The 14,426-nt window shown below is 40.8% G+C and overlaps 1 protein-coding gene across 24 annotated transcripts in view; it reads right to left on the reverse strand.

The window, feature by feature from the left end:
* LOC135486577 (multiple PDZ domain protein-like) overlaps nt 1–14,426 on the reverse strand; it is a 242,447-nt gene that overhangs the window by 141,642 nt on the left and 86,379 nt on the right. For all 24 annotated transcript variants that reach the window (XM_064769472.1, XM_064769471.1, XM_064769464.1 and 21 more), the window contains one exon: nt 8,709–8,922. In XM_064769472.1, coding sequence (XP_064625542.1) covers nt 8,709–8,922 — 214 coding nt within the window. The remainder of the gene's footprint in view (nt 1–8,708; nt 8,923–14,426) is intronic.

Below are 14,426 nucleotides of genomic sequence, written 5' to 3' on the forward strand. Positions count from 1 at the left end.
TGAGCAGGACAAGTCGACTGACCCTGTCAAACTTTGAGGAACTAATACCTAACTGGATGTATTGGCTGTCTCACCTAACACTGCAAGTGTGGAGCCGAAAGGTAGCCAAAAAACAGAGTAGCTGATTGAGCTATATATCCATTTGAGTTCTCCAGAAAGTTTTCAGGAACGGCAGGAGTTCATGCCGAGTGATATTAACCTCTACCATTGTTAATATTGGACGGCAAACCCTAAGTTCTACTTTCTCGGACAATCAGACTGTCAAAGAAGAGATGATAAGGAAATAATGTTAAGTATTTTCTTGTGAGTTTGCAAGAAGAAGGTGGTAGACTCATTGCTACATGTTTGAAATCTGATCCCAGTGACTCAAAGTTGTCCTATGACCTGGATATCTTGCCAAGTAGCCATCAAAGCTCAAAAGAACAAGGGGGCAGGATTAGACATTTAGCATATCACGCTTGGTTCCCGTCGATACTGCCATCGCCTCTGCGGCCAAAAGATACTGTTATCACCTCTACAGTCCAACTGCTGCTTTACCTTTGTCAGACATCTCCTGTATAAACTTACACAAAAGACAATCAGAATGTCAAAAAGAAAGACAAGTGGACAATGTTTAGTATTCCCCTGGTGACTTTGCTAAAAGAAGGTGTCAGACAAGTTGCTACATGCTAAGAATCATATAACAGAACTCAAGGGAGCCCAGGCACATCATGCTTTGGCTGATGGCCTGTGTCAACTTAGCAAGTAGCCATCAAAGCTTGTATAAACTCGAGGAGTTTAGCAGGAGCTAGCTTTTTGGTCTTGGGGATGCAAAATGTCACTTTCGGGAATTTTCTGGCCAAAGTCACAGTCAAACGGAAACTTTTTGGTGACTTCTGGGAATGGCCTCTGCTCGCCCCAGCTACGCCACTGCATGGGTAGGGTGTTTTTAAACTTTTCAATATCCCGTGATTTCATCTTGCCAAGTGAGGGGTGAGGATGTGGAGGGTAATAATCTCCATCGATATTCAACATAATTACCAAAAGGCCAACATTCTTCACACAAAAGACCATACATGTATGAAACAATGGAGGAGACACTTTCTTGCAAACAATGAAATATCCCTTGGATAATCTGTAAACCGAGACTATGTGTACTTTCAGTACATCTATACGCACAAACTTCGGGGAGAGACTTTCGAAGAAATTACAAAGGAAACAAGTAGATTGTCTTTTGACAAAAGAGAAGCGACATTTTCCCCAGAAGTCAGGCTGGAAAAGATGATTCTTCTGCTGCTATCCCTGGGCACTTTCGCAACAGTATGCACCTTAATCCTGCTATAGAAATAACCTAGACTACGACAGATTGATAGACAAAACTTTACAAAAGGATGTATATGCACTATCCGGAGGGTATCGGTAAACATGTCCGAGAAACAATCCCGTGAAATGGCACACCAAGCACGCATTAGCAGAAGGCTGGGTAAAGGGGAAAAAATTTAAAGTGAGAATCGCAATCATTTTTGTAAACAGTGCAGTCGGTTTATTGGAAATTTCTCTTTATTAATTGGGTTTTACGTCGAGCCCTTTTTTGTTGCTCAAGCTGGGTTTTTTTTATAGGAAACACCTGCTTGCATATTGAAACAGACAAAGAATGTAAATGTACATACTACATCAACAATTAATATTTTTGAAAATTTCCAATTTCCTCCCACAATTAAGAATAGAAGATGATTCACAAGTGCTGCAGAAATGAATTACACCACAGAACTTTGTACTTTGCTGTTCATACAGATCATGAAACCCGCATAATCTTTCCCGGAGGTCCCAGCCAATGATTTCTAATCTTCCCACAAGATGTCATGGTAGTTCCCATAACATATTGACGCTGCTCCACACTCTGCGACTCCCTTCTCTCAGATCAGTACTATCTCCATAGTAACGGAGTAAACCACTTTATACCGAAAGACACTGGCAGTTACAATCATTGAGAAATGTGTAGCAACTCGTGGGAATGAAATATGTGTGGCAACTGAATCAAGTTTTCTTGGTTGATAAAGAACACTTGAGACTGTTGACATTTAGCTTAAGAAAATATTTTCATGATTACCCAAATCAAGGGAAATGCAAATGTGAAAAATAACCATTTTTCAACTTGAGTTACAGTTTTCACAGCATATAATTTGTATCTGTCTACAAAAGAGGATTGGCCTACATTTCAGGGACCACCCTCGCAGTGTTTTGTGCGTCATCTAATACCTCCACCCTCGCAGTGTTTTGTGCATCATCTAATACCTCCACCCTCGCAGTGTTTTGAGAGTCATCTGATACCTCCACCCTCGCAGTGTTTTGCGAGTCATCTAATACCTTCACCCTCGCAGTGTTTTGAGAGTCATCTAATACCTTCACCCTCGCAGTGTTTTGAGAGTCATCTGATACGTTCACTCTTGCAGTGTTTTGAGAGTCATCTGATACCTTCACTCTCGCAGTGTTTTATGAGTCATCTAATGCCTTCATCCTCGCAGTGTTTTACGAGTCATCTAATACCTCCACCCTTGCAGTGTTTTGCGAGTCATCTAATACCTTCACCCTCGCAGTGTTTTACGAGGCATCTAATACCTTCACCCTCGCAGTTTTTTACGAGTCATCTAATACCTCCACCCTCGCAGTGTTTTGTGCGTCATCTAATACCTCCACCCTCGCAGTGTTTTGAGAGTCATCTGATACCTCCACCCTCGCAGTGTTTTGCGAGTCATCTAATACCTTCACCCTCGCAGTGTTTTGAGAGTCATCTAATACCTTCACCCTCGCAGTGTTTTGAGAGTCATCTGATACGTTCACTCTTGCAGTGTTTTGAGAGTCATCTGATACCTTCACTCTCGCAGTGTTTTATGAGTCACCTAATGCCTTCACCCTTGCAGTGTTTAACGAGTCATCTAATACCTCCACCCTCGCAGTGTTTTGCGTGTCATCTAATACCTTCACCCTCGCAGTGTTTTACGAGTCATCTAATACCTTCACCCTTGCAGTGTTTCGTGAGTCATCTACCTTCACCCTCGCAGTGTTTTGAGAGTCATCTAATACCACCCTCGCAGTGTTTTGAGAGTCATCTAATACCTCCACCCTCGCAGTGTTTTGAGCTTCATCTGATACCTTCACCCTTGCAGTGTTTTGCAAGTCATCTAATACCTTCATTTTGGTAGTTTGTTGCAATGCCACTGCCCATACGAATTCTTTAGAGGACCATTGGATGATTCACAACTTCATTGCGACTTCAGGCCATATCTTGCACAAGTTTTCCAAGTATTTTTAGACAGAAGTACAACAGACCTTGTGCAATATACAAACTTTCCTAGAACTTGGAGCACAAATGCTTTTAATGCCTAGTGTGGGCGATAGAGACAACAGCCCTTGAACAAGACCAACCTCCATAAAATGTGAATATGATGCCTCTGGGCAAAGCAGGCTAAGTAAAACGCTCAACGCGATTGCAAGCTATCGTTACCGAGTGCCTAGGGGCCGGTGGACCTAATGAAAATTGTCAAAGCCGATTGTGTGATAATGGCAGCCGGAGATTTCGGGTGACTATTAGCTAAAGCTAGGTGAATCTCTGGGTAATTTTGACGATCTGTGCGAATGATCGGTCGGATGGTTTTACAGGTAGAAATCCCATTATGGCCAAAGCTTTCTCAGCGATGTGGCTGGAAGGTTGCGTGCTCAATTCCAACATTAATCCACCTAGCACCACAACAGAAAAGTAAAATTCCTCTGACCGACCTCAACTTGGAATGTGCAGTGAAGATCAATGTTTTCGAAATAGTGGTTCATACATATTACCTCTTTTAAAGGCAAAACATTGACACCAAAAAGCGTAGTTTTATGAGTTCTTTCAAAGCTGCATATGTAGCAACATTCTCCAAGTGAATACTAGCTGAAATGGTCTTTAAAATACGTACAAACAAGATGCAACCAATTTGTTCCTATTCCTTTATGACAAGAGTGTCCGATCCATGAACTAGGCTTACATGTACAATATCTCGCCGGTCTACGAAACGTTTTTTCAACACATTTACTCATCTTTTAATAACAGTTACATTTAATGAGAAATTATTTTCAGAACTACACACTATTCTTAAACTTTAGAAGCCAAAAACAGACCTAAAAGACTTTGCAGTGGTTGAAATTTTGAATTGCAATTACAAAGCTCAATTTTGTTTGTCAAATGTCACAATCATCAAGGAGCAAACATGCTTACAAATGAAGCTTATTTCCTAAACACACTTTTTCCAAAACAACTGAAAAACCATGATTTAAGTACGACGAGCCAGCACTGAAATAGCACACAAGATAGTGAGGTTAATAATTATCCATTTCAAATATTCAAATGTACTTTAAAAGTTGGATTAATCTTTTTTGTAGAAACATGAATTTGTTTCATATTTCATCGAGGTTTACTACTTTGGTTATTATCTTAGAATGTAATGTAAGAATGTTATTTGATTTTCTTCCTGTTTTTTGTAGTGTACCTCACTACTCTGTGTTGTATCACCCTGGAGAATCGGCAACAAACTCTACGAGGGTTGCCCACTTCTCTGAGTCAAGGCTAACAATCTCTCAGAGTGAATGCAGCCTAAGATTGAAGGGTAGCCTTAAACCGGACCCCTTGCATGAGTTTCCTCATTGAGCAAGGCAATGCAAAGGAGCTTTATTTATGTTTTAAAACTGAGTGGCATCTCTTCCCTCCCCTTTCAAAAAGCTACTTTATCCTGCTCAATCACGAAGAAATGTTCAGATTTTAATGAAGTGCTTCAAAATTTATGATAAGGAAGCCCCCAACTAATGCTGAATCTTATTTTGCCCGGGGCTGATAGACAGACGCAGCATCTTATTAGAAGCTAATTAGACAACTCTCAAAGCTACTTCTACCTCAAGAGTTCTGCTACAAATTTCTTCAAATCAGAATATTTTTTGAGTTCTTGCCAACCAGCAATGAATTTGAAACAGATTAGGCCATAAACTTGATATGAGCAAATTTGGGAAGGGGGGGTTATAACGAGCCTATCCCTAAAGGATACAAGTAAAAATCTGCCCTTTGTACGGACGGACGCTGGAAAGGCTGATTTAGCACTGTTCAACAATGTGATTATACCTTTACCATATTTAGGGATACATGTAAACTGACCGAACAGCTTGATGGATATTGAATATGATCTTACAGCAAAACTGTTGTATCGGATTATTTACACAATCGCTGTTGGTTGAGTGGTTGTTCATTGGATTGAGTGACCACTGATCCCGGAGACTTTACTTAAAATGGGTGCCCGGGACTCTGGCTTAAATTGGCCGACTGAGGGTTAGGATGAGGGGGAAAAGGGGGAGGCATGTACCACAGTGATTCATTGAATGAACAAAGTTTTACCCTTGCCAGAAAGAATGAATAGATATTCTTATGGGAGGAGCACGCACCAAAAGCGCACCCCCTACCCCCATGTCAGTGCCTGGTTGTGTAAGCGAAGGATTTTAGACCACATGTGCTGCAGTTGGATTATTTCTTTATCAGGTTAAGTCATGTATACTGACCCAGCAGCCTGACGAATATCGAATTTGATCCAACAGCAAAACTGTTGTATTGGATTATTTACATAATCCATGTTCTTGGAGTGGTTGTTCATTGGATTGAGTGACCACAGATCCCTTGGAAGAGATGTTAAACTGGCCCACTGGAGACGGAGAGAAGACACAGACATGAAGGAGAAATGCTTTGCAAAGCTTTATTGAGAGAGAAAGAAAAAGATCCTTGCTCGAAAAGAACGAATGAATATTCTCACTTTGAAGTCAACTGTTAGCATTTAGCAATTCTACGATTTCTGCACGCCCTCTATTGATCTGCGCAAATTGGTGCATTGCAACGCAAACAGGAAAACCTCGAGAGGCACATTCCTAAACCGGCAGATACCACATCAAACGGGTAAAAACCTCGGCGGAAAGAAATGACAAATAGTGAAAAACCGAGATGTTCTAATGAGAACGATCCAAGCCAATCAACGTCTGTTTACGACGACAAAGATTCCAGCATGATTCCTTAACTCACGTTTGAACGTGTTCCGCTCGAATCACTTCAAAGAATTGATAAAACCATCGGCTGATTTCATGACCGGCATTTTCTTCACCAAAGACTATAGACAAAGGCGAATATTTTTAGAATACCATGTTATTCTTTCAATTATTTCGCACTGGCAGCTTTGATCTTTGCCTAACAGGCCTCATCATTTCAATATCGAATCATTCGTTGGTGAGCTGCGTCAGTCCCGTGGCCGACATCTACGTTCGTTCACTCCAGTTAAACCATTTCTTCAAAATAGAATTTCACAGATAGTGATATAAGCCGCTTGGAGAAATTCCTATTTTTCAGTTTCAAGATTGACAGTCCTTGCTTTCTCATGGTGCAGTTCTTGGGCTTTTAATTCAAGGCATGCCGAGACTTATTCGTGGGTGAGCTGGTTGCAATTTTGTTGCTGCCGTCTTCGCCAACTAACGTTAAACCTTTTTTTCGAAATTAAATTCGGCTGATTGTGTTTTAAGCTGCTTGGAGAAACTCTCTTCTAATTTCACAACTGACTGACCATACAATTTAGTAATGCAGCTTTCTGGTTGCGCTAAAAAAACACTCTGTGCATGAGTGGCCAGCCATAATTGTTGAATGAGACCCAAGTCATGTTAAAATGAGTTTTTTCTCAAGGGTCTGAAAAGATTGCTTATCTCCTTTCCTTGACATTTTAACTCCCTCGAACAGCTACAACAGCCAACTCAGGAAAAGTGTTATAGCATGGCTAAATCCATTTTACACTTACATAGTATTTCAAGAAATACTTATCTCAGAAGACTATAATTCGCAGGAAAGAATATCAATTTACGTACATGTACGTACCAACAGAAAAAAATCATTCGAAGCCTTCCCTAATCCCAATGGTACACACAATGCAGCCGCGTTAATGAGCAGAAGTATCACTGAATGTACTATAAACTTGTGTGCATTGCATATTGACAATGTATTGGTGATGTTGTGCAAGTCACCTGGAACCACTCCACGATCCACCAGGAAAACAGCAGCTGTTAATTCGATGCTAATGTAAGACCCGACACCATTACCACTACACGTTAGAGAAAAACTCCCAGACTTTGTAGTAGATTTTTCTTGGAACTAATGCGACTCTGCATCGCTGAATTGAGTGGAAGACCACTGGGATCAGGACAGTGAAAAAACACAATTTCATTTTCTTACACCAAACACTTAAGTATTATCTTCGGAGTTCAATTTACATAATCAAGATAATGCAAATGATGTTTACTGAGACAACATTTGAGTTTGGAAATCCCGGAGTTTAGTTTTGCAATAAGATTACATTGATGTTTCCTATCGGTCACAACCACTTTCGAGGATAAATTCATCCTTCAGGTTATTTTACCATAACACTTCAAGTTGAATCTCTTCAAACACGATTTACGCAATGTAAACAATCATTACTGAGATGACATGTGAAGTTCAGTTTTGCCAATTTACGTCTTCTTCAACACCATTTACCATAATGTAAGCAATCATTACTGAGACAACATTAGAGTTGGAAATTCTGGAGTTGTTTTGCAATCAGATTAGGTTTAAATGAGAATTCAGGCATTTGAACTGTGACAGCAACTTTTCTTTCCAGCACCATCAAGCAGGTTCATGTTGGAGGTACATCGGCCAGAACTAAACCAGTCAATGTTGTCGCTGATCAACCATGAAGACTGTTAATGAAGTGAAGGCCCCAAAGGGCGATGATCTATGAGCTATGTGCCCCCCAATAATGAATTTGCTTTTACAGCATGCCAGTGATGCTGTCGTGGTGGGAAAGGGTGTTGGCTCCGAGTGAGTGACTGGCATTCAAATTATGGAAAGATTCCTAAGCATATCATTTCACTCAGTGAAAATTTATGAGACTCGGACAAATTTCAACATAACTAATATGGCTACCAAAGCACCACACAGAAGTTTCTTTCAGAGGTTACATTAATCCTCGCCTAAATGAGTCGATACTGCCAGCGCTCAACCATGAAGCGAGGAGATGAGCCAAGCACCCCGAGGGGAGAATGATCCATGAGCTATGCGCCCCTTAATGAAATGCTTTTACCGCTTGCCTGCGATGCCGTCTTGGGGGAAAAGGCTGTGGACTCGGGTAAGACGGAGACGCGGTGAGGAAAAGACGACTGCTGTCAAAGACTTCTCACACCTTAAGCATACAGTCTTGTGAAAAAGTATACAGAACGCTGTACGATTTAACACCAACAGATCATAGAGACGAGTTAGTTGTGAAAAAACCTTTAAAAGAAAATTTTGTGCGGTTACCGATTAGAAAATATTTGTTAATTTCCAAAGCTAATAAAATACAACAAATACAATCCTCGGTTATTGATAATTCTGCATTCAATCTCTAAACGTTACGTTTGTATCGAAAATCCCTTAAATGTCCATCGAATGAACAGCGGGAATGTTTCCCCATCATTTCCTGCGTAAAGATTTCCGATCAGACCTGGACACGTGTTTAGTAATCGTGTATCTTGAATCTAACATTGTTGATTATCTATAATGCATTTGGCATTAAGCAGAAATAGGCGGTGAACTTAGAAGTGTCGGGAAATGGTATTAAACAGAAACTGTGGTTTACTGTAAAGTTTTTAAAGACTATACTCACCACCATGTCGGCAGGGGTCTCACTGGAAGAGCTGGTGTCAAGTGTGCCACTACCTGATTGGTCTGTTCTCGGGACAGCTCCCCTGGCAATGACGAGCTCCACCAATCCGCTGGCTCCTTGTAGGATGTAGATGGCCTGCTTGTGCGAGATGGAACTGTCGAGGACCTGCTTGTCTATGGCCAGAATGTGGTCACTCTCTGCCAGTCGGCCATCTCTGAAAATACAAAAGTGTGAAATATTTTTAGTTCAAAGATTTTATAACACTTCCAACTGGTAGTTAGCACTCCAGAACCCATGCATAACGATGCGGACAGAACATTCACAAACAGAATATGATAACTACAGCATAGCTGACAGAGAAGCAAAAATAATCACCACTCAATCAGTGCCAAATTGAGGAGGGAAAAAATCGTCAATAGCCAAGATCCGTCCAATGCCTAATCACAGCCTACAGATTTCAGCCGACTGATTACGATTCCCGGGTGCCCGCAAGTGAATTTCGGTTGGTTGAAAACATAATGGTCTGCCAAATTGCTTCAGTATAATCTAATCTTGATAAGTTCGCTTGAGGCTGAGGTAGCCTTTAAGGATAGCGTAAGACTATCTTGAATTTCATAAAGCAAAATGTCCAATAGGTGAGTGCGATCAGATTTGCGAAATCCTGTAGATTTACCATTGAACAGGGGAAATGAACAGTGTAAATTTTCTGTACATGTCTTAGCCAATCAAATGGACTTAGTGTCTCACGGGGTCTTACAGCTCAACCCTTTAATAGTGAGAACTTTTGATTGGTCAATCATCAGGAACTGGCCGTCATGTCTGTCTTTTGACGATACTTTGAAATTGGTCCGAAACATGCCAGAGGTTATTGGAGGATAGTGATATGTGAAAACGAACGCTGGGGACGAGCATTTATTACAAAAACTGGCGACAAATTGAATTCCTTGCTTACTTTGTTCATCTTCCCGCCATCAGATGGCAGCACAGTTGAATGCGACCTTTTCCTAATTGCAACACTGGCTCGGTCAAATAACATGTTCGTTACAAATGAGCGAAATATATTCCAGGGTCGTAAGATTTACAATCAGAGCCCCAGATGCACTTCTGTGGGGAACTTTCCAAACCGCCACTTTGTCACAATTCATGATTTATCCAGATTGAAAAGCATTGATTTCAGTTGGAAGGTTAGAGAGTTCCGCCAACAAACGATATTGGCTGAGGGATAATATTTTAGGGCCGTCAGACAAAACCAACGACCATAGATGAATATGATCAAATGTAAGCAACGCTTTTTCCCTCACAGTATGAAGAGATGAGATGGAATCGAGATTACTCTTTTTTTGCGGAGTAATATGATATTGGACAAGTGATAATAGTTAGGGCCGTCAGACACAACAAATAATCATATATCTGGCAGCAGACCGAGACAAAGTGATGGAGTTTTTTTCTCACGATTCGGAGGCGCATCGACAACTCCAATCATTTGGGTTTTTTTCACATACTGAATTATGCGATTCCATGAGTGCCTTCAGGTCCTCTTATTGTTGATCTGGTTCCTTCCTCTCACGTGTCTAACCCCTTATCCTACCTGACGGATGCGAAAAAATACAAATGGCCTGACACAGCCCTCTCACAGAAGAAAAACACTCCGTAGAAAAAATATTGCTGAAGATCGAAAAGCCAATAAACGTGATGTCTTATAGGAGCCACCATTACTTGCGATGATTCTCCCAACAATTTCTCCGAGGCAAGGCCATCCACCGCTGTGAGGAAATCTCTTCACTCAGAGGACGCTCAAAGTTTGATGTACAGTCTTACAAGGGTTCAGTTTCGAGGGGGCCGAGGCGGTATTTGCAGGAAGAGGTGGTTAAATTCGACTTGCAGAGATAGGAGACCCTCAGAGAGAGGTTGTAACTAAGCTCACAGGCTAATCTAGAGATTTTCCAGCATCTGGGTATGCAATCTCTGTATCATCATTGATAGCTGCAAAAAAACTCAATTTCGTTGCTCACGTGCAGCAATCTATCGAGAAAATAATGACATTACTCCGCTAGATTGGTTAATGGTTCTCTATTGTTTCTGCGCTTGGTTTCACTCTCATTGATGAGTTCACAGACCGTGGGTATTATTCTTGGCCACAATGGCGTAATGGCACAGCGAATACGCAAGGGCCGCAGTCCATCCTGTATCGATTTTGAGGGGCTCAATGAAAGGTTAGTTTTTATAACAGGAAAACAACAAATGAAGCGTAACGACCACAGTGAAACCAATCACGTCTCGAAATATCCATCTCATCATTTTGAGATGTCATTTGCTGGCTCTGTTATTCGATCGTGGCAAAATGTCCTGCTTGACCTAATGCCGAGTGATTTGAAATTAACAACAGACGACACAGTGTCTTCAACTGTAGGCAATGGCATTACGATACCACAATAGCTCAGGAGGTGATTTTTTCTAAGGATTTGTCAGAAAGTGTTCAAAGACGGCCTTCCGATGAATGATCAAATAACTCCAACACTTCATGATCAGCAAATATTCCTGTATCATTTTAAACTTCAAAATTTCACCTGCAGGTGTTCAATTGATTAGACATTCCATGAATTATTCAGTTGTAGACTTTGGTCCATTGCCGAACCCAGAACAGCCACAGGGACGAAGAAATTGTACACTTTATCAATTCATCACGTTAGTGGTGAAAGTGGTGGTCCCAAGGCCATATGCTCTCAGCTGTCAGTTCTATTTATTCTCGTTAGCGCCATCGGAAAATGATTGTGTATTGATGATCGATAGATGGAAGTGGACTTCAATTTAATCGTGTTTCTGTGAATGAGTTCGTTGGGTGTCTTTTTGTCTGATTCACCAGAAGTTGGTACTCATTCATGTGCATATTCCTGTATAAAATGCACTCACAGACACGCTCGTCTTAGAGTGGAACTACTCTACTCCTGTCTGATCTAATGGTGGCTAGTTTCCGGTAATAGTAACTCAGCTGTCCGTATATCAACACATCGTATAAACAAGTTACAGATTTAAATTCATCTAAGAAGTTAGGCACTCCGAAAGTGGTTGCGAGTTTGAGAATTAAATGGGTGATCAAAATTGTTGATGGACTGAACATTTTCAAGTAAAATGTCTATATTTCAATTTGCATCTCAGTCAATTTGATTGACAGTTGAAAAGGTCATTAGTGGACTGGTTCCAGACCAGTCCTGCCACTTCAGCTAATGAGATGATTAAAATGCTGTCCATTCAGAGTTAAAGGGGTACACCGTTTATTATTATTGGTGGTCCAGGAGAAAAGAAATGCAGTTTGATGCCAGTAACCAGTAACCCTTTAATAGAGCATTTCTGATAAGTATCCTTTCACACACGCAAGTTGAAAAGCGCATCTCACTAGTTCATCCTGGCATCTTTCTTGAAAACAGCAACCTTGAGCTCGGGAAAACTGCCAAAATTCATCCAATCAATAACTGAAGATACTCCCCATCATCAATCGGATATCTTCAGAAACTGAATGCTCTTATCGTCCAATCGATTTTTGCTATTCAAGCGTTCGATCTTATCACTCTCGAACACAAATACATAAACGGGTGTTTTATCGTAAACAGTTCCGCGCTAAAGATTTTCAATAATTTCCTGTACGCCAGGGGGGAATTTCTTGCTCCAAACTATTCTTGATTTATCCGCTTACAGGTTTTACACAAATGATTTTCAATAGTCTCTTGGCCAGGAGTGCCAATGGTGAAAATGTTGTTAACCGTACTGACGATGTCAATATGGCCATCGAACTTGAGATATTGGAAAATATTGGAAGTGTGACAGATATGCGATAGAGTTATAACCTGACTTTCTAAAACATACGTTCAGAGGTTAATATCAGTTTATGAAAAAGATCTTAACTTTTTAACTTGTTTTTTTTTAAACATAAACCTGATACATATATTCAAAACTGAGGTTTTTCTATACTTGACGAAGCAGAAAAAGACCTTAACCAACCTGATTTAGATATTAAAATCACCATATCTTATCAGGAAATTCGACCAGGGAAGTGCGAGTCACAGCTTTTAAAAATGATAATGCTGAAATATCGTCACTCACCAGCAAGCATAAATGTAGCTTATTGCTAAATTACCACTTTTTACCGTTAGAATTTTCCCGAAATATAAAGTGAATCTCCAGGCACTGAACTGCCGGAAAACAAACATTTCACTGAATCAAAATCGTCATAGGTGCAACAAATGGATGTAAATGGAATACAGAAGTATTAAATTTCCTGCCATTTCCGCGCTCATTGCCTCAATACAGAACAATCTGCTTGCCGTTTCAACAAAGCTTCGCTGTTCCATTAGTTTAATTACAACCATCCATCCATCTTGCCGTAGAAAATTACCCCCGATGATGTGGAATCGTTTCAATCAGGTTGATGAGCCCGTCGCCCTAAAAAGCCATGCAGGCTATCAGTGTCTGTCGCGCCAATCACAGCCCAGGGAAAACTGAATCGCAGCACCGGGAGAAGTTTAATGCAGCGCAGCTACTTGATGCGACAACATCAAATTAATTTTCAATCTGATTGCATAAGTTGATGAGGTTTAACGGGCTGCGGTATCTGTAGTAGTTTTTGTGATTTCTGTGATATCTGTGGATGCCGTGACTAAACCTGATGCAATACTAGACGAAAAAGACTGGTGAACAGAAGTGGCAGTGGAATTAACACATCTGAGATGATTTCCATTAAGTTAACATTTGTCCTCATCCAGGACACATTTTCAAGCAACTTATCATGAAGTTATACGCTGGACAAGGACAGATTGACACATTCTTCTTCAGCGTCAGCAACAATGAGGTAAGACCAGAGCTAGCAACCCACACCACTTCAACCACCACCCCACAAAAACTTCAACTCACAACTACATGAATCCAGCCCTCAATCAATCTGCAGCATCAGCCAAAATCAAGAGCAGGGCTAGTAATCAACACCAATCCGCCCGCCATCCCCTTCAAAAGCTTTATCCACAACTATCAAGTCATCTTCTCATCAATCTGCAGAATCAATCAGAATCAGGAGCAGACCAACTACATCCATACCAATCTGCGCACCACCCCTTTTTAAAAGCATCACTTGCAAAGACGAATCACTCAAGAAAAGCACCAGACTCAAACTCGTCAATTTCGTCTTTATCTTTCACCCGAAACTTGTCATCAATTCCGTTTGTCTCACCTCATCCTAATAGACTTTGTCAACGGCAAGCTTCGTTTCAAACATGTCAAAGGTTCAAGTAGCACCAAGAAATCATCAGACAAGCTGCGTACAGATTATTTCCACACCGCATTCAAGTATAAAAAATCATTATTAGGTTCTCAAAAAAATTAAAAACAGATGACAGAGCTCAAACCAGCTGGAGATCTGCAGGAAGCTTGATTCTGCCATATTTAAAAGTGTGGGGTTGTTATTAGCTGAGGACATAGATTGGCAGCCGTCAAGCAAAAATCCTTGTAAAGCGTCGAAAAATGTCTGACAGAGTTAGGTCAGCCATTCCCTGCAGCGAATGAGATTAGCATGGAGAAGAGAATATTTTAAAGTGCGGAGATGATATTATAGCCACAGGAGTTAGCGATATAAGGAATGCTTTGACAGAAATTTGGAAAAAGTCAATTCGACATGATTGGTAAAAATGGTTATAAACAGGAACTTGCACAATGGGGCGGCGTCAGTGTTCG

This window comes from Lineus longissimus, chromosome 4, assembly GCF_910592395.1.
Source record: "Lineus longissimus chromosome 4, tnLinLong1.2, whole genome shotgun sequence".
Classification (NCBI taxonomy): domain Eukaryota; kingdom Metazoa; phylum Nemertea; class Pilidiophora; order Heteronemertea; family Lineidae; genus Lineus; species Lineus longissimus.